Below are 20,504 nucleotides of genomic sequence, written 5' to 3'. Positions count from 1 at the left end.
CTATCTCCTGCATTTTAAAAATCCAATAAATTATTTTCTGTATCTGCAGAAAAAATTTAAAGCATAAGCAAGACAATATTAAAGAGAAATGAGCAATGAGTTTTCAGACATTTTTTAAAGAAACGCAACTTACATTAAAAAATGAGAACACAGAGACAAAAAGTTCCATGAACTGAGCTGTAACCCTCACAAATGGAAGCGTGGGGGACGTGAGTGCCGTTGAAACAGGCTCCAGTGAGACAGACTGCAGGCAGACGGAGACGGGAGAGGCACCGTCCAAGTGCAGGGGCTTATCGAGAGCCTCTGAAGAAGGAAGCATGATTCTGCCTCGAATGAGAGTTGCCCAATTCAGAAATTACAAGTCCTGGCTGTGGGAAGCCTAACCCTGGCACAGCTGGGCCTCACTTCCTATGGCTCCGTACCCCCAAAGGGGAGCCAAGAGGAAACAGAAGCCCGGTCTGCAGCCTGGCCTTGGCTGCCCGGCCCAACCTTTTCCTATGAGAGCTGGAGGCCCCGAGCTGCAGGGACAAGAAGCCGATCACGCCGTAAGGCTCTGAGCAGGGCCGAGCGTCTGGCTATGCTCTGTTCCCGCAGACAGAAGACTCTTCCTGAAGTGCGCTGCTCCGTGCCAAGGTCCTTCTACCCCTCAGAGCCCCACCCTGGTGGTAACAACAGGAACCTAACTCAGCCCCAGAGGCACAGGAGCAGGTGCCACCACCAGACGGAGTTACCACACGTCCCAATGCACCGTGCCTCTGCTGGGTGAGCGCGCCCACTAATGACAACTGGCCTTCCGACAAGTCCGCTGGGCCCGCCAACAGCTCTCCTCCAGCTTGTCCCTGCACCAGTCACCTGTCCTTGGCTCTACCAGCTCCTGGCACAATACTATAAACAGCCTCATCAGAAATGCATGGGCATTTTGGCCTCCTCCAGCTTCTCAGATCGGTTCACAAACCAGAGGAGCCCAGGAGCCCGACCCTTACTGCCGTGGCAGCGTGACCCGAGGCCCTCAGAGCCCACCTCAGCCGGACCTGCAGATGCACACGCAGGCTCCGTGGGCATGAAGCCCACGGGCGCCTCTGCCCTCACTGCCCGCTGCTCCATGCACGGCGACACCCCCTCTGCCGACAGCCCTCCCTGCAGTCTGCATGGGGGAAGAGGACACGGAGTCAGGACACAGACAGATGCAGCATGAGGTGGAGGTGGTGTGATGGGAAGCGTGATGCATACGCACGTGTGGTCAGGTGAGGATGGCATGCAGCAGCGGGCATGGAGGTGGGGCGTGGCGAGGAGGGGGCATCACAGAAGGGGTCCTCCGGTCTGATCCAGTAGGCGTGGCTGTTCCGGTTACCTTTCTTGCTGGTGCCGCTGCCCGAGCAGGGGAAGCCGTCCTCGCAGCCCTCACCGAGCAGGCGCTCCTTCTGCAGCAGCTTGTCCACCCGCTGGATGATGCACTCCAGGCTCTTGTCAACGTTCAGCCACACTTTCTCCTTCCAAAAGCAAAAGAGCTCATTTTGGTCAGCTCTCCAATGGGAAAGACAGAACAGATCACAAACCAAACCAGCCCCCAATGACCCCCACCCCACACCATGCTCATTAAAACACAAGATTTAGAAATACCAATAGGATTCGTAATTCCCCAAACACAATGTAAGTTGTATTTGCTTTCCAAAGGATGGATCAATGTCCCAGGTGCTAGTTTTAAAATTTGGGAGATGTTTGCTAGTAACTGTCATGGAAGCCAGGTAGGGCTTCCCAGCACCTTCCAGCGCTAATGCAAGGGCCACAGGGCCCAGGGAGCCAGTGTCATCCGTCCTAGCTCCCCTGCGACCTCCTGCATCACACAGAGGGGCCCGAGGTCTCTTGGATGGAAGAGAATGGAAACAGTTGACCCCTTCAGAGGGGGTGGTGGGAGGAGGTGAGGGACGCCCGATCAGATCAGGGCTGAAGCAGCGCTTGCCCAGTAATTCAGTAACTCAAACTGCTTCTCAACAGCCCGGACACATGACGAAACATGCTATGGCCCTCTCTCAGGAGACAGATCGCTCTCAGGCACAACTCTGAGGACAACGTGATGTGGTGTCGGGGCGAGCGGGCGAGGCATGGCGAGGGCAGGGGGCTCTAGGAGAAAACCGCCCCTCACAGCCGGGTCTGGGAATGGGCAGCCCTCGGCAGCCCCCTCCTCAGATGGACACAGTGGTGAAATCTCTCCCTCCCGACATCAGGGGGCCCCGCAGCCGTCTGGAAGGGGTCTCGGAGCTTATCCGCAAAGGCCCTCCTGAGGGAGAGCCAGTGGGAAGTTTCCAGTTTCAACCCGAGCTCAGCAGCACGGTGAGGGCGACGGGCAGCACTCACCCACTCCTCCTCGTGCCAATCCACCTGCAGAGAAGACCGGCTGTTCCTGCCCGTCCACCTGGCCATGAGGGTGTCCTGGTCATTCCTGAGCATCACCTGCTCCTCCTCGGTCGAGGTGGGGGAGGCCTTGGAGGCAATATAGTCGGGCCGCGCTGCGTTCAGCCCATGGATGGAGTTGGCCAGCAGCTTGCAGTCGCAGACGGTGACCAGCTGCCGGGTCTGCAGGCACACACACCCCGGGGCCGCTGAGCTCCAAGCCAGGGACTGCCAGGCCTGTCCTCTCTGAGAGCTCGGACCTGCCTGAGCCCAGCACTGCTCCCCCGCCCCCTCCACAGCCCGCGGGACGCCGAGCCTGGACTGCCTCGTGACCCACCTGCAGACCCTTAGCCAGAATTCCCACCAAGAAGACCGGAGGACACGGGAGAATGAGGGGAGGGTGAGGAACCTCTGAGCCCGTGTGCCTGCCTCTGAGCTGACATCGCTCAAGGAAGGGCCTAAAGAGAGCCCCGCGCCCCAGCCTTCAAGGACGCAGGGCTGTCTGTCCCCTCTAATCCCAGGCGCCAGCCTTACTCTGCTTCAGTGACGGAAGCCTATCTTCTGCATCTACCTCCGGAGCCAGCCCTGGCTCTGGGGGCTCCATGAGCGGCAGGCACTCGGCAGCTCCCTTTCCCATGACTGATGGCTCCCAACCTCCGCGGGTGACCCAAGGGGAGGAGGGAATGTGTTCTGCTCAGGAACAGTGCCTCCCCCACACAGTGCTTACGACCAGGGCAGTGTGAGCCGAATCTCTGTGCGCGCGCAAGGGACAGAGATCAGTCATTTGAAAACTCATCGCCCATCAAAAGGATCTGTGGTCCCAGTGGTACTTATGTATTTTAAATCAGGATCAAACTGCCACCAATGAAAGGCTGATTTACTGATGATATATAAGCCAATAAAATATGTTATTCTTGTGTTATGTCTGTATAATAGCTCGCTTTCTCTTTTTTTAATTCCAAGTACAACTGAACCGTGGGGGAAATGTGCTGAGTAGGTGGTTACTAAGAAAGCGTGGAACTGTCAGGCCTTAACAGTGACTCCTCTGGACCTGCTGGGAGACGCCTCTGCAGGGAGCAGCGGCGGCTGTCACAGCCCTGGCCCGTCCTTGGCCTGCCCCGTCTAGGCCTGTGACCACGGGCAAATCACCCAGTCCCTGGACCTTGTGGGAACTGGATCTGATCATCCCAATGTCACCCACTGTGTGAATGGCTTTGGGCACCCTCTGCCACAACCAAGGGAGCCCCCGCCCACACGCAGCAGGGCCGCCCCTCCTACCTTGTCTGCCAAGATGGCCAGTGTCCTTTCGAGGCCAGTGGCAGACCTGTCCTTGGCCGCCCTCGAGAGCCGCTCCGCGTAGTAACTCACTTGAGTTTTCAGGGTGTTGATCTGGGCGATGATCTCCTTGGCTCTGATGACGTCCTGTGGAATGTAGATGATGGACTGGCAGCTGGATGATGTACTAAGAAAGGTAAGAACAGATCGATGAGGCTGGCAGCGCCCTCCCCACCCAGCCCGCAACCAACTCAAAGTAAAGCACCGTCTCTCAGGGATGTGTTCCTGGGCTGGGGGTATCACAGGCGATCCTTCCTGTCTGTACGGTAGAAGCTTGAAATACTAACATACATTAAGCCTCCTATTATGTTTGTCTTTATCTGTATTTGGACTATGTGTATAGACCTTGTGCGCAAATATTAAACCCAGAAATTACCTCACCTGTCGAATCTCAGCAGGACTTAAGTGGAGACATGGGGTCTGCTGGTGCCAAAGGGGTCCGTTGTCATAGTGAGGGGAGACTTCCAAGGGTGCTAGACTTTGCCAAAAGGATCCTTGATTTTTCATTTGGCCAATTGGGACTTCAAACCTGCTGTGCCCACACCCACAGCTCTCCTCCCTCCCGTGTCTGACCCCAGCAAATCCTCAGAGACCGGCTTCCTTCCCGCCCCTCTCCAGGACTTCCCCACATTGAAATGTGAAGGTGGAGAGCGTGCCAAGCCAGAGGCCGCCCTGGACACCGGCTCTTGTCAAACCTGGGAGCTTTGGAAACCTGCTTCTTCCTCCTACCCTGCCTCCTCGCCACCAAGCAGCGTGTGTATCTTGGGATCTGAGGTCAAAGCTACAGCCCAGCCATTGCCAGACACAAATAAATACCAGCCTCGGAGAGCCAGCCAGCGTCCCGGCGGCGTGCGGCCTGCTGTCATGGTGGCCCTTCCAGACGGAGATGGTAAATTGTATGTCTCTCAGCTAAGATCCCAAATCAACCCGATATAATAAACAGATTTTTCAGACCATGTGTGGAAGCCGAGGAAAGCAGGGAGGGGAAGGAGGAGGCGCCAATGCAGAGGTCTCTCCCACAGTTGGGAGTCGTGGGCTCTGGGTGTCCCATGCTTCACTGAATGAGGGGCCCTGCTGGTTCCCTCAGAGCTGCCCACTGGGTTTGGGGGACGAGAGAGAAGGTGGAGAGCTGCACCCTCCAACACCTTCTCTGGAGATGGGGGTGATTTGGGCAGGGCTGAGAACCTCCCGAATGGGCTCTTTCCAGGACTGGCTATTCATTATCCAAGTCAACACAAAACTGCCCCGCCCCTTCCCTGAATCAAGTATGGGTTGAGCATGCAAAAAGCAAAACCCAAAGCACCCCAGAAGGAAAGCACACCACAAGCCCACACACCACAACGAAGACCTGCCAGAAGCCATGCAGCAGCCTGCGCTGCAGCCTGCGTGGTCCGACGGGAACCTCCCACAGCTCGAGGTGCTCGTGGCGACCTTCCAACCTGCAATCCTTCTTCCAAATGAATAGCTGCCATTTTAGACAATTCAATCTTAAAAAAAAATCTCGAAATAGAATTTAAGAACCTTTAATCCTCCCAGTCCCCAATATTTAGAGCACACATGTAATGTGTGCTGTACACAGATACCCATGTGTGTACCTGGATGTACACTTCCACACATATGTACCCAAGAAAGGCAGCACGCCCGCTCACCCTGTCCTCACAGGCCACGTCCTAATAGCTGTAAGCGGGGCCTTCCGCACAGGGAGCACATGAGTAGCTTCAAAGAGCTGCCATTCGGGGTGACCATGCAAGTGTGAGCACGTGTGCCCATGCCTGGTCCTCACTGGGAAAGCCGAGAGGCCTGAGCCTGGGAGGGCTCCTCAGGACTTCCTGTCCCAGGTGTCCACAGAGCCCGCACCTCAGACAGGGCCCAGCCCTAGCCCCAGCCTCGCCCGCTCCAAGGGGGCTGGGGGGGAGGGGGGTGACCCCAAAGGCTGGCGGTGCCCCTGGGGCTGCCAGCTGAGGAAGTGCCACTACAAAGCCCCGTCTGGGCATGCCTGGGGCCTGGAGCAGCAGGGGAACCCCAGGCAGCAGACATGATGGTTTCTGGCTGCCATCTAACTCTGTGGTGGAAAAAGTCACTTGGTTATTGTAATTCTTGGTTAAAACTGATACTAGTAACACTGTTTTAAAATTATGCCTAAACTATTAAGTATCATGAAAATGTAAGCTGGCTTCACTCCCCAAAAGGTGATGGTGAGGTGAGGTGGAGCCTGACAAGCCCCGAGATTCTTGTAACAGAGCCGGAGAGATCTCAGTCCCCCTCGGTGTGGACAGGACATCCCAGCTCCGAGCGCGGCGGCCTGGGCTCCCAGGCCCTGGGAGAAGCAGACCAGGTCTGCCCTCGGAGGAGCACAGCAACAAAGGCTCGGATCTTAAAGACAAAGCAGACACTGGGCTGGCTATTCATCATCCAAGAACATTGCAGTTGGAAGGGAACGGCGCCGGGGCCTTAACTCGGAGCCCACAGCGACACGAGGCCGAAGCACCTCTGGGGGAGGGGACAGACAGCACAGGCTTCTCTGCATGAGAGCAAGACCCGGACAGACTCTCCACAGACAGAAAACTCACCAACACTCCTCAAAACTGCTAAAGAAAAGAACCAAAATGAAATATTAGCATGTGTTAGCAAACACCAGATGCAAAACAAAAATTTAAAAGCCCGGTTTTGTCAAAACACTTGAATTTGATAGTCGAAGGACAACTAACGCATGAGCCCGGTGCTCATTCCTGACAGCCTCGCCCGCACGCTCACGCCCAGGGCACATCCCCGGTGGGCACGGTGCGGCTGCACGTGAAGGAAGTTTCAACGAGGAAAACGGCTCCCACCAGTGTCTATGACATTGGTAGGACATTACATAGAAAGTCATATTATATATTTGAAAAAGACCACAAAGGCATACAGGGGCTGAGACGTTGTGAAGTTAACATGCGGTGTAATCAGGCATGAGCACGCCGACCTTCCTGGGACGAGGACGGCCGGGGACACCCCTCTCGACCGGCTTTTCCCTCCAGGGCCCCGTGCCACCCTCAAGTCGCACGCTCACACTCCACACACCCCATGCTACGGTGTGACACACACGGGATCGCCGCTGGCTGTGCAGCCGTCACGATGTCCAGAGACACACCGGAGGCAGTGGCCGCAGCGGGCCTGGCCACCTGGCTCGTCTGGGCAGGAAGGGCCCTTGGTGGGGATGCATCGAGGTGGAGCAGGCTGTCCGGAGCCGCCCCCTCCCAGCTGGAGGTCCCCTTCCACACCAGGCCCTCCCTGCTCCCCCTGCTCCCGCCTCCAGGAATTCCGTGGCTCAGGGCAGCCTGCGCACCCATCTGCATGGACACTCCTCACAGTACTCCCTCCCCTCCGCTCACCTGTCCCTCCAGCCTCAGCGCCATGGCCAGGGACACTCCTAGCTGCATCCCTGACCCAACACTGCACCTGACCTTTCACCCACCCCTGGTCCAGTCAAGGTCCGTTTTCTCCAGCCACGTCCTGACTCCCGGCCACGGCAGCACAGAGCCAGGCCAGGGCCTCCGGGCTCCGGCGCCTGCTAACACTCTCCACCTACCACCTGAGCGGATTCCCTTGCCATTCCCTGGGCCTTCTATTCACCTTCCCTCAGACCGTTCCACTCCCAGTGGAGTGTGACCTTCCAACTCCGCATTCTGCAGAGGCTGTTCCACCAACCTCAGCTCGCTCTTCCCACCTCAAGACTGCCTGCAGCCTCCGCTACTGTCTGCAGCCTCCGCTTCTCCACGTCCCTGGCTCACTGCCTGGTCCTGCCTCTTTCCACCTTCTCCAGAACCTGCTCGATCCATGTTCTCCTCTACCTGCCTCACTCACTCCCATCTTTCCTTTCAGCCTCAACATGTTCACGTCATAATCGTCCTCCCCAAGCCTGAGCCTTTCATTCTCTATTTCAGGTCCCAGGATCTCATAGCGCCCTCGACACTCACCACCTCCACTTCCTACACTCCCATCCCTTAACCGATTTAAATCCTGACATTCTGGAAGATCACCTCCCCCGTGCCCAACACACTAGCTCGGATTCGCAGGTCTCTCCCCGCCGCCCCTGCTGCACGCTCCACAGCACCCTGTGTGCTTGCTCCCACGCACGCACTGCTCACTCCAGGCCCGAGCTCCTCAGGGCCAGGCCACATCTGCCAGCCCCACACCCTGCTCACCAGCACACAGCCCCACACTGAGGCCAGCTCTCCTCTCGCTCCTCTCCCCGAAGCACCCCCGTTCCTCCAGCTGCACCTCACTGCGCTCTGCACCGGCCTTCCCCACCTGCTGCCTGGCAGCTTCCTGCTCAGCACGGCAGATCCTTTTTGAACGGGGAACGTTTCTCCACAGCATCCCTTAGGAAAGGAAGCAGTCTCTCCCAGGCTGCACACTTGGGACGTTCACTGACTGGCCAGGGACTCTCAAGGACAGCCGCCAGCAGTCCACTCAGGGCAGCTGCCAAAAGCACCGCCTTCCCGGTGATTTCAATGTGCAGGGCCAGGACTACTGACCAGGGGGCCCCGCCCGCCCGCTCAGCGGCGCACACAGAGCAGCCAGGGTCTGTAAGGCAGCTTCTCACCACGCAAAAGCAGGTTGAAGGGCTGGATGCTGTGTGGTCGTATTCTGATTTTTTTAACCTAGGAAGCATCAGACAGCGGTACAAGGACCACGAACACCCCCACGAACTTACTGTTTCTTGGTCTCTTCAAATTTGTGCAGCTTTTTGCGGAGGCCTCCTGACTTAAAACCTTGGCAGTGAGCGGCTGGCGCCCCAATGGTCACAATGTCGTAGCTCTGATCTGAATGACAGAAAGCTCTCCTTCATTACTCTGCGCTTGGGCCTGTGGATGAGCCAGCTACAGGGATATGCACACAGATCTGGGGCCTGACCCTCCCCCAGGTCCATGCAGACTAAGGTTCCTCAGTCCCACAGCCTGGGCTGTCCAAGGGCCCCTAACCTCCCAGGGTGAAGCCACACGGGGCTGGAGGCAACACGCAGCCTGCATCCTACTTGGGGAGGATGACTGACAGGCAGCTTTCTGCCACAGAAATGCAAAGGAAGCTGGACGGAGGAGACACGAGAGGAAGGGGTTTGTGCTCTGAATGAAGACCTTACAAAGGTCCTGGGATTTGTCTCTCATCGAACTGCCCAGCAGGACACGCAGGCAAGGCTGGCGCAGATGTGGGGCAGCGCAGGGCCCTCATGCACAGGGGACAGAGTGGCGGGGGTTCCACAAGAGGGGCCGCAGTTACCTGATCCTCCGTCGTCCTGAACCCTCATCCTTTGTATGTGCAAGTTTGTGGGAACAAATTCCAACTTTTTATCTGCTTTCAAACTGCTCGCTTTAAACGAGGGACCTAAGAAACGGAATATTCAAAAACAAGGGGCATCAACATGTATCCTGGACTCACGAACGGCAAGTAGAAAGGGGTATTGTGGGGATGCTGCTCAAAAAGCAGGTATGGGGTGGTCGCAGCCCTGGCCATTCTGAGTTGCCTATGAGCGCATTTCATTCCCAGACAGTAAAGGAGGGCAGCGCGCCGGCCGGCCGGCCGGGAGACTGGCTCTGGGTGCTCAGGTGGGGAATGGAGGCGGGAGGCAGCCTCGGGAGGGACGTGGATGCCTGCCCACCCATGACTCCGCTCTCCACGGAGAGGCTGACCCAGGAGGAGGCTCCGTGCTGCAGGCTGCCAGCAGCGCTATAAAAAGCAAGGCCCACGCCAGGAACTGCCGGCTCCAGCTCTAGAGGCTGCCATCATCCAAGACCTCGGGGACTGGCTCAGCTAGAGCAGCACTTCTCAATTCTGAAAAGTGATGACAAGATCTGCTCACCACCCGGCTGTGGGGATGGGCAGGTGCTGGGCAGCACCAGTTCTGGCCACTAGAACGCAAACTCAAACAGGCCCCCCGCGCCCACTGGGTGGTCGATGTTGTGTGACCAACATCTGCCATCTGATTTCCACAGTCAAAATCTGTAACTAATATAGGAACTTCATGCCCAGAAGAGAAAGGAATTTTAGATTACGCTGGCAATCAGAGGGTACAAGAGATAAACGGCGAAGAAAGGACGATTTATTTTTCCAGGATACAAAATACAGGCAGGCACTGTCTGCACTGGGCACGTACGGTGGCCCCGGCACCAGCCGCGGGGAGCCTGCTAGAATCACAGAATCTGCTATCAACACGACTGGGCATTTAGACACAGTGACATTGAGAGGCTCTGCTCCAGAAAACTCGGGCTGTGTGGTGTCGGACTTTCCCAGGTAACTGGCATCCAGCCTGGTAGGTCCCTACGTTCCTTCAAACAAACGCTGCCTTTTCTCTTAGAAATACACTGGGATCTATTCTTCAGATTCAAAGCAAACCAGGGCACCAGCATCTTATTATCACTCCTGTGTTCACTTCTCCACAGCCAAGTTCATGGGCATGCTCCCACGTTATGTGTCAAAAGTACGTTGAGGGCTTATGATTTTCTTTCAACCCTGAAAATTCATTATGAAGAGCAGGGGGGAAGAATCTAAAGATAGAGAATAAAGTAATGAAAAGCCTCTCCCCCACCCCAAATCATTCTGTTTGGAATAAAAAGGGAGTAAGTTAAGAATAGCCTTCTAAACCTTCCCTGAGAGTGTCCTGAAAATCAAATGGCATCTTTCAAGAAAAGGTGAGGTGCCTGTACTTCATTCTTCCTTTGGAGCCTTAAAATAGCGCATTCCACTCAATTTATATGTTCAGTGCAAGTGCCAGTGTTAAACAGGGACATGGAGAAAACTGCCTGTCGAGGCGCAGGGCCTCCATCCTCCGGGCATTTCCCTGGTACCAGACCCTCTGGTCTCTGAAATCTCACTGCACAGTGGTTGTTTTGGCACATGACTCCTTGGAAGGAATTTTCAATGTAATTCACAGATTTGCCTTCTTAATTAGGATCTGAAAAATCTAAATTTAAGAGCATTCACACCTCCCTGAGAATCTATTTTTAAAAATCCATTGGAGTGTCTGCCAGTGTGACTATCGGGCGCTCCTGGGGTGCAGATTCCCGTGGGAACACGGAGAGCGTGTGTGTCACGATGGAGAGACCCGGTGCCCACCTTTGTACTGATGCAGGTCGGTCAGGTTCTCCTGGTACGTGAGGATGATGGTCTGGTACTGAGTGACGATCTGGCGCCGGAGGCTCTCCCAGCAGGGAGACAGCTCCCCCAGCTCCTCCAGTTCACACACTCTGCAAGCAAGACACAGGCGTCAGGCCCAGGGTCTGCACCGCCCAGCAAACAAAGTGCCCACAGAAGCATCGAGATGCCAGGGAGGGCCCAGCACCGGAGTCTACGGCCGAGCCGCAGGGGCGTGATGGGCCCCCAGGAGGAAGGGCTGTACGAGACATAGACCCCCGACCACAGGGCAAGTGCACAGAGAAGCTTTTTACAGAAACTTAGCCAATGTTCGAGGCAAACTAAGTGGAGGAGCAGAGAGGAGAGCGGCTCCGCCCTGGCCCGACACCCTGGCTCCTGACAGAAACCACATGGGAGAAGCCTCAAGCTGCAGCCACTGGGCTTGAGCAGAGCAGAGTGACCTATGACCCTCCCAAACACAAGGGGCTGGAGACATGTAAGTAACTGCTATGATTTGTTGTCTCCAGAAAAATAACAAAACACAAGATGAATTAAAAAATCCTCTCTAATAAACTGGTAATATGCAAATTAACCATCACTCTGCTACATAAGCCACGCCCACCAGCCAAGCCACGCCCACCAGCCAATCAGGGCGAGTATGCAAATTAACCCCAATCCAAGATGGCTACAGCCACAGAGAGCAAGGTTTCCCAGGTAACAGAGCAAGCCAAGCTTTCCATAGCCGTTGCAGGCCTAAGCCTCCACTCAAGCTACAAAGTTTCAATTATAGAAGGTAAACAAATTCAAACAAATGGCGGCAGAATGGAGCTTGAGAGAGCAGGCCAGAGTTGCCGGCGGCAACAGGGGAAGCAAAGCTTTCCGCACACCCTGGCCGGGCTCACCCCCTTAAGGCTACAAAGTTTCAATTGTAGAAGGTGAATTAACTGCCACAGAAATGGCTGCCGCCCCGAGGGAGCAGCAGGCTTGGCTCTGCTCCAGGCTACAAAGTTTCAATTGTAGAAGGAAAATAAATCCCAGATACCAGGGCCTCTGCTTGGGTTGCCAGGGGGCATGGCCGGCCTGCAAACCACCACAGGCCCCTCGCTCAGGCCGCCCCACGCCCCAAGGGAACCCCACCCTGATCCGGGACACCCTTCAGGGCAAACCAGCTGGCCCCCACCCGTGCACCAGGCCTCTATCTTATCTAATAAAAGAGTAATATACAGATTGATCATCACTGCAACACACAATATAGCTTCCCCCATGTGGTCAAAGATCCTGCCCCCATGTGGACACAAGATGGCCACCACAAGATGGCCAGCAGGGGAGGGCAGTTGGGAGGCACCTGGCCTGCAAGGGAGGGCAGTTGGAGGTGATCAACCCTGCAGGAGAGGGCAGTTAGGGGTGACCAGGCTGGCAGAGGAGGGAAGTTGGGGGCAAACAGGCTGGCAGGGGAGCAGTTAAGCATCAACCAGGCTGGCAGTGGAGTGGTTAGGGGGTGATCAGGCTGGCAGGCAGAAGCGGTTAGGGGCAATCAGGAAGGCAGGCAGGCAAGCAGTTGGGAGCCAGCAGTCCTGGATTGTGAGAGGGATGTCCGACTGCCTGTTTAGGCCCGATCCCACCAGTATCGGGCCTAAACGGGCAGTCGGACATCCCTCGAGGGGTCCCAGATTGGAGAGGGTACAGGCTGGGCTGAGGGACAACCCCCCGCCGTGCACGAATTTCGTGCACCAGGCTTCTAGTATATATATAACCATTTTAGGAACCTGGGGAGCAGGAAATTATAAAAGACCTAAAATCCTCATTTTATAGGAAATCAATAGCTAATCCCTAAACCTGATTAAAAGTACTCTACACATATATTTAGGAATACAGCAGTTAACACTAACACGGATAACCCTGAGACTTATGTTCTTAACAGCCTTCGGCAGTATTTAGCTTTTTATACTATGCACATTTTTCTTTGAAGGGAAAAAAAACTAATTTATAAAAGTTTTTAGGAATCTACTAAATTGTCTGATGTTAAAAAAAATTGTACTACTTTATTATTATACTAGAGGCCCGGTGCACAAGATTTGAGCACGGGGGGCAGGGGAGGTCCCCTTAGCCCAGCCTCCACCCTCTCCAATCCGGGACCCCTGGGGGAATGTCCAAATGCTGGTTTAGGCCTGATGCCGGGGATCGGGCCTAAAACGGCAGTTGGACATCCCTCTCACAATCCTGGACCGCTGGCTCCTAATCGCTCACCTGCCTGCCTGCCTGGTCGCCCCTAACTGCCCTGCCCCACTGCCAACCTGATCACCCCTCACTGCCTCTGCGTGCCAGCCTGATCGCCCCTAACTGCCCCCCACCCCCTGCCAGCCTGGTCACCCCTTACTGCCCCCCCTGCCGGCCTGGTCACACCTCACAGCCCCCCCGCTGGCCTGGTTGTCCCACACAGCCTGCTGTTCAGTCATTTGGTTGACCCTCACTAACCCCTCTGCCAGCCTGGTCGCCCATGCTTGTTCAGTCATTTGGTTGTCCCTCACTAACCCCCCTGCCGGCCTGGTCATAGGCAGCCATCTTGTGAGGGTGTGAGGGTCAATTTGCATATTATCTCTTTATTATATAGGATTAGCAAAATTAATGTACCTTGGCCTGTGTGGCTCAGTTGGTTGGAGCATCAACCTGTACACTAAAAGGTTGTGGGTTCGATTCCCGGTCAGGGTACATACCCAGATTGCAGGTTGGGCATGTATAGGAGGCAACTGATCTATGTTTCTCTCTCTCCCTTTCTCTGGCTGCCAAATCAATTAAAACGTATCTTTGGGTAAGGATTAAAAAAAGTCAATGTAAAAGAACACCCAGCACAGGCCAGGCTGTGGGGCTCGCGGGAGAGCAGTATCCTCGCTCAGAGGCCCACTGGCTCCAGCCTCAGCTCAGCTCACGCCACCCTGTGGTCCCTCTGGACATCTCTGCTGTGTTTCACGTGGCTCCTTCTTATGCTTCGGTGTCAGTTTAATGTCACGGAGGCCTGCTCAGACCACCCTCCCTCCCACGGCCCCCTTTCACTTTCTGCTGACACATCCGGGGCTCCGTGTGTGGCCCCAGTTCTGTTAAGGACTGTCTCCCAGGTGTCTCGCTCATCAAGGAGCCTCACACTGAGCACAGCACCTGCCACAGGGCTGGAGTGGAAAACAGCACAACCCTCAAAGGCAAAATACTTATGTGAACAGTCTCTGCAGTGGCGGTGCGTGTGAGTACATCCCCAGTGCCAACAGAGGGAAATGATGCCCTAACTAGGAATGATAAGGGAAGGTACATGGTAGCTACGTATAAAGGCACCAATATGGAAAAGCTGGAAGGAAAAATGTAAAAATTAAAATACATATAAAATACGTATGAATAGAGAGAAAGCAGCTCTTTGCATTTCTTGCCATTTTTCTTTTAAGTTTGATTTTTTCAAGATGACAATTTAAAATGAAACATTTGTGTTAAAAAGGTGGGATTCTGGCTACAATGTTTTCTTTCATGTTTTCGTTATATTGTGTCTGTAATTAACATCGCTTTATGACAAGGAGCAGTAATGACAGTGAAGGGCGAACGGGAGACACAACCTACAGTGCCGAGCCCCCGGGCTTCTCCCTGCCTTGGGACCAGTGGCACGTGCCCTGAGCTGGAAGGATGCCCCAATGGGTCCTGCTCAACTTTCCGGAGCCCATATCACGGTGGCGCTGCCCACGGAAACTGCTGACCCAGGCGGCCACAACCAAACAATGACCAGCTACTGTTAACTTTCTGAGGCCGAAAGTGGTGAAAGGAGAGGGGAGCGGGTACTGAGTGCCGGGCACGTCTAGTGCTCCAGGCACATTATCTTGTGAAGTCTCTGCACAGAACCCCGGGATGCAGATGAGCAAACGGGGCTTTGGAAGCCCAGGCCACAAAGCCACCAAAGGCAGAGGCTGGCTGGTCATCTGGCCTGTCTGGGGCCAGTGCTCTGTCCACCACACACATCTAAGAGCTTTCCGGAAGGCACGTGGCGCGGGCATGATGGGCGGGCAGCCGCTCCACTGGGCCTCACCTGGCCGCATCTTCTTCCAGCAGCAGCTTCACAAACTGCCGGGGCACGTGCAGGGAGAGCACGCTCTCCGCCATCTGCTCCAGGATGCGCAGGTGGTTGCCGTCGGTGGTGGGGAAGCGGTACATGCGGCAGATGGCACCACCGAACACTGAGGGACGGGGGAGACAGAGACTGTGCGTGAGCAGGCTGCAGACCTGGCCGGGTCCTCCTCCCCACGCCCCCAAGTATCCTGACTGTTCATCTCAATTAAACATTGAAACCAAAAGCCCACCAGGTGACAGCCTGAATGCTCTTCCCTGGGACATGCAATCCCCTTGTCCCAGAATGCATCACTAACTCCCAAATACAAGGGCTGTGCCAGTGAGGCCGGCAGCCACTAAGGCCAATGTTGGCAAGAGACAGGGAGGCGAAGGAGGAAGCTCCTCCTTGGAGGATTACCAACTCGTTAAATGCTGGCAAAGAAAGCTCAGCAGAGCCCGGCCGGCGTGGCTCAGTGGCTGAGCAGCGACCTATGAATCAGAAGGTCACAGTTCAATTCCAGGTCAAGGCACATGCCCGGGTTGTGGGCCCGATCCCCAGTGCGGAGCAGCCGACCAATGATTCTCTCTCGTCATTGATGTTTCTATCTCTGTCTCCCTCTCCCTTCCTCTCAGAAATCAATAAAAAAAAAAAATTTAAAAATTTAAGAAAATAAGAGCTCAGCAGAGAGGAGCCCACCGGGTGCACGGCCGTGACAGTCACAGCAGGTGGGTGGAAAGGGTGACCATGGGCCCAACTGGACACTCCCGAGATGGGCAAGAGGACCAGGGAGGAACCTGCTTACCCGATTTCAGTAAAGTGTCTTTACGCAATGAAGCATATTTGGATCGGATTCCCAATGCTTCGGTCAAGCTCTCGTCCACGGGCAGGACCATCTAGTGACATGTACAGAAAAGCACAAGAAGCCATGGGCTCAGGTGAGTCCAGCACACTCCGCAGAGGTGGTGGCCGCCAGATCTCATAACAGAGCTCTTAAGATGAACGGCACCATCAACTCTACAATGAATAGGTCACCTAGGCCACAGACTGATCGACCCACGTCCCAGCACAGTGAATGTGTCCCATTCAAAATTTTCTAGAAATGCATGTCTTTCAACTACGTCATTTCACCTCATATTTCAGTGTGTTGATGTGTAAAGTAAAAATGAGGGAAAATGATACCCAGAAATGTTTCCATAGCTGACGTTCTGGGCTCATTTGGGGTAAAAGGAACTATGTCTGTATTGTAAAATGATATGTACCAGCGCTTGAGTTCTAAATTGGAATTCTAGTCTGAGAGCACAGATTGTTTCTGAACTGAGAGTGAGAGAGAAGGTGAGGAGACAGCATGGGAGGGGAAGGGAATGGGAAGACAGAGCCCGAGGGGGGGTGTGAGAGGCTGCAGGGCGTGTGCAGACTTGAGATGTGTGTGCATGAGGTGACCATGAGCACCTGAGTCCCTGGGAGAGGAAGATACTAACAAAATACCAAAGGCAGTCTGGGTCTCATTCCCCACCCCCACCCCCAGCCACCTTTCCCCTCTCCTGACTGCACCCCGACCCCTCTCCCCTCCTGACTACACCCCCCCACCTCTCTCCCCTCCAGACTGCACCCTCACCACCTCTCTCCCCTCCAGATTGCACCCCCCCACCTCTCTCCCCTCCTGACTGCACTCCCACCACCTCTCTCCCCTCCAGACTGCACCCCCCACCTCTCTCCCCTCCAGACTGCACCCCCCCACCTCTCTCCCCTCCTGACTGCACCCGCACCACCTCTCTCCCCTCCAGACTGCACCCCCCTACCTCTCTCCCCTCCTGACTGCACTCCCACCACCTCTCTCCCCTCCTGACTGCAGCCCCTCCGCCAGGTTCCCCCCATTCTGGAGAGGTGGCCCGTGTGGCCTGGGCAGAGGCAGGCTCCAGGGCAGCAGAGCCTGAGGGGCTCCCTTCTCTCCCCTGTAAGAGCGCCCGGGGGACTGTAGATCCTGTGGCGCGTGGGCAGCGCAGGCCCCCCTGTCCCTTCCCTGCGGCGGAGGCAGAGCCATCTAGACAGGGGCCATTACTCCTTCCCATGAAGGGGGTGCTCACCCTCCCGTTGACGGTGTCCAGAGTCCGGGTCACTGGAGGCCGCTGGTCTGACTTCTCCTCCATCTGCCAGCCGATCACCGTGATGTTACCCACACGGTCACTCTCTGCAGACCTGCAACGAGCAACGTGCTTTGGGAAATGGCGTCGTGACTGGCTCCACTTCTGCGTCAGCTCAGCATCCTGTCACCGAGGTCTAGGGCATGCCGGGACCTGGCCGGCCGGCCAGTTGGGCAGCATTTGCTGCCCGCCCAGACTCCAGGGGAGGCAGACAGGAAACCAAAGCTCCAGGAGAAGTGCGAGCATGCCTGTGACGCTGGGGGGAGTCAATGCTTGCTCCCCTGGGCTGAGCCCTGCCCCAGACAGCAACAGGGACACGTCTGGAAATCAGGACTGGAGAGAACCTTCTTCTGGGACCAGACCCTTCCTGCTCCTTCCCCACCGTCCTCAAGCTTTGATTTTCCCCCAGGCCGAGGCCTGGACCCCAAGCCAGATGAGATCACCCAGGGTTTCCCAAAGCCTCTGATTCCCGGCACAATACAGCTGATGCCACTCCAGCCCGCCAGGTTCACCCTGAGATCGCAGGAGGGCTGCACCGCCTGGGCCCATGTGGCTCATCCAGGGAGGCCCGGCTTTTATGGAGGACGTCTGACCGAGCCAGTTCTAACTTCCATGTGGTCACTGCTGGTGCCAATTGCCTTTGTGACTCTGTGTCCGCATGCCCGGAAAGTCCTTTCCCCACACTATCCCAACGGTCATCTTCAGCTTCTGTTACAAAGGATGATGTCCACGTCTTACGTGTGCTCGGGTCCAACTGGGCTTACTCCGGCACATCGTGTACCTGGTTATTTTCCTTTACGACCCCTGTCCCCACCACCCTCTCGTTTCCCTAGGACTCTTCCTCTCTCCCCAGTCAGGTCTCCACACGCACCAGGAGCCTACAGGGCTATCCCCATGGCTGCAGGAATTAGTGCAGGGAATTGATCCTCTTTGCCAACATTTCCTTTGCTATTTTGGAATGTTTTCCCAATTTTCACATTATTTTGAAAATAAGAACACCAAGTCAGGGTTTGGGTGGGAGTTACCCCTAAAATGAATTTGGGGAGGATTGCCATCTTGACATTTTTCTCCCAGGGACATGGTGGAGTCCCCGCCCCCCACAAATATTTACTGAGCCCCAAGCCCTGTTCTACGTGCTTAGGATACAGCAATGAAGCAAAACAGACAAAAACCCCTGCTTTCTGGGAGCTGGCACTCTGCTGGGGAGGAAGCAACACTATAAACTCATCTGGTCGATCAGATGTGATCTAGGTCTTCCTTCAGGTCTGAGTCCAGCTGTGCTCAGATTTCCCACGATGCCACATGTGCCCACCTCCATTAGCCCTCTCACAGGCTGTTTGCTTTCCCTTCAGTGACAACCACTCCCTGCTAAGACCAGCCTCTGGGAGAGGCAGGAAATGAGTTCCTTCCCCACCAGTCCCTGGACCTCAGAACTCCAGACCCTTTCAAAGGAACAAAATTAAGTACCAACCTTAGTGTTAAATGCAACCGATGATGCCTATCCTGGAGCAGATCCTTGACAATAAAGGTCCCAGAGCCCAGTAGGTACATCTGAGAGAGAAGGAACACAGCGTGAGCCCGTGCTCTGCCTCGGCCCCATGACCAGGCCGGGGTCGCTGGCTGCTGCCCACAGCACCTCTGACCCTCACTGCAGGAGCCCACAGGGATGCGCGGGAAGAAATTCCAAAGGCAAATCCCACTGGACATCAACTAGTGAGCCAGCAGCGAAGCCAGTCGCATGTGCTCCTCTCACTGAAATGACTGCCCAGCTTTAAGAAGCAAAGAAAGGTCCCTGAACCACACGCTACTTAACTGTTCCCTGAGATCTGTCTTTGACGTCGTACACGGAGAGTTTGATCTGCGTCATCTGATTGATGAGGGAGTCTTGGAAGAAGGCAATGCTGCTTAAGAATATAGGGTTGTTGGTTCCCTACAACGGAAAAGAAAATCCTCAGAACACAGAGCTGAATTTTTAAAGTAATTGTTCATTTCACAATGAGAAACTAACATCCTTACCAACTTGGATCAACACAAATGCTCATGGCGGCTTAAACGAATGCAGTCAACCAAAACCCTGCTTTTCAAGAAGGACGAAGGCGTCCCACAGACCCCTCCCGGCCCAGACACAGCTGGGCCCCCTCAGTAGGAGGCTTCTATAGCATGGAAACAGGCTGAACAATCACGTGTTGTTCAACTTGAGAGATACACTATGCAACTGGATCTACTACTTTGGGCTGTTCCTGTAAGGTGTGCCAAGGCGGATGGAAGAGGAAATGAATAGCTTAAGTCGTTTCTTGCTTCCAGAATCCTATGGTTTGGAATAATTAAGGCCTGACCTATTTAAGCCTATCCCTTTTTTGAGGACTAGCTGCTAGTTTCTAGATCACAGGTGGTTATTCCTGGCAGCTTCACCTCGCTCCCCCGCCCCCAAAGCCCCACAATAACATATTCTCTTTCTCAGGCAAACGGCTAACGGTTGCACCTGTGTGGGGGCCATGCCTCTGGCTGAGCCCCTCGGCAGCTCCAGATCCAGTCTCTCCACGCCTGCTGGACGGCGCCCCTCCCTCCATCCGCCCCTGCTTAACCAGCTGACTCTCCTTCCAAGGAGGCTACAAATGTGGGCATCTGCTTCGGTACCTCCTTCTTGTCATTCTCAACCTCCAAGTTACAATAAACTCTTCCGTAAACCCTCTCTCGCCCTGGCCAGTGTTCTCAGTGGTTAGAGCATCAGCCCGAGCACTGAAGGGTCTTGGGTTCAATTCCCGGTCAAGGGCACATGCCTGGGTTGCAGGTTAAATCCCCGGCCCAGGTCGGGCACGTGCAAGAAGCAACCAATCGATGTGCCTCTCTTACATCGACGATTTTCTCTCTCTCTCCCTTCTACCCTCTCTAAAAATCAATGGGAAAAAGACACTCTTTCGGGTGAGGATTAACAAAAGAAAAATTTAAAAATCCTCTCTCACAGGCACCCCTTCTGCCCCTCCTTCCCAATGGGTCAGGTGCCACATCACACTCCCTCAACACCTCTGGTCAGGTGACCCTCACGTAAAACTCCCAGCCTGACTTCTGAGGCTTCCCCCTTGCTCTCCACCTGTGCCTTCTGCACACACTGACCAGGCTGACGTTATTCTCCGAGCCACACGATGCTCCCCCTCGCCATTACAGAACTCTGCAATGCCCTGCAGCATGTGGTCCCTAGACCGGCAGCGTGGGCGTGACCTGGAGCCTGGGAGAAACACAGAGTCTTCGGCCCCACCGACCTATCGAGTCAGAATTTCACTAGGTGGCGTAGGAAGCCACCTCCGGTCCTCAGAACTGGCTGGGAACCCGTCCTCCTGGTGCTATCCTCACCCTTAACACACCCCGCACTCGGCTGGGCACAGATGCGGACACCTTCATTCCTGCCCCCGCCCCTCAGGATGGCCAACCTCGTGCGGGCAGGGCCGGGG

At 55.2% G+C, this 20,504-nt stretch overlaps 1 protein-coding gene across 5 annotated transcripts in view; it reads right to left on the bottom strand.

The window, feature by feature from the left end:
- The window catches only part of INPP4A (inositol polyphosphate-4-phosphatase type I A), a 122,921-nt gene that overhangs the window by 30,047 nt on the left and 72,370 nt on the right, over nucleotides 1-20,504 (bottom strand). For 3 of the 5 annotated variants that reach the window (XM_079792053.1, XM_079792052.1, XM_079792054.1), the window contains exons 6-16: nucleotides 18,869-18,985; nucleotides 18,527-18,606; nucleotides 16,999-17,110; nucleotides 15,717-15,807; nucleotides 14,894-15,041; nucleotides 10,816-10,946; nucleotides 8,983-9,087; nucleotides 8,420-8,528; nucleotides 3,670-3,853; nucleotides 2,356-2,574; nucleotides 1,235-1,490 (exon numbers count right to left, since the gene is read on the bottom strand). In XM_079792053.1, coding sequence (XP_079648179.1) covers nucleotides 1,235-1,490; nucleotides 2,356-2,574; nucleotides 3,670-3,853; nucleotides 8,420-8,528; nucleotides 8,983-9,087; nucleotides 10,816-10,946; nucleotides 14,894-15,041; nucleotides 15,717-15,807; nucleotides 16,999-17,110; nucleotides 18,527-18,606; nucleotides 18,869-18,985 — 1,552 coding nt within the window. The remainder of the gene's footprint in view (nucleotides 1-1,234; nucleotides 1,491-2,355; nucleotides 2,575-3,669; nucleotides 3,854-8,419; nucleotides 8,529-8,982; nucleotides 9,088-10,815; nucleotides 10,947-14,893; nucleotides 15,042-15,716; nucleotides 15,808-16,998; nucleotides 17,111-18,526; nucleotides 18,607-18,868; nucleotides 18,986-20,504) is intronic. The other 2 variants (XM_079792056.1, XM_079792055.1) reach the window with 1 other exon arrangement.

This window comes from Cnephaeus nilssonii, assembly GCF_951640355.1.
Source record: "Cnephaeus nilssonii genome assembly, chromosome: 15".
NCBI lineage: Eukaryota > Metazoa > Chordata > Mammalia > Chiroptera > Vespertilionidae > Cnephaeus > Cnephaeus nilssonii.
This window is presented reverse-complemented; position numbering and strand designations above follow the sequence as displayed.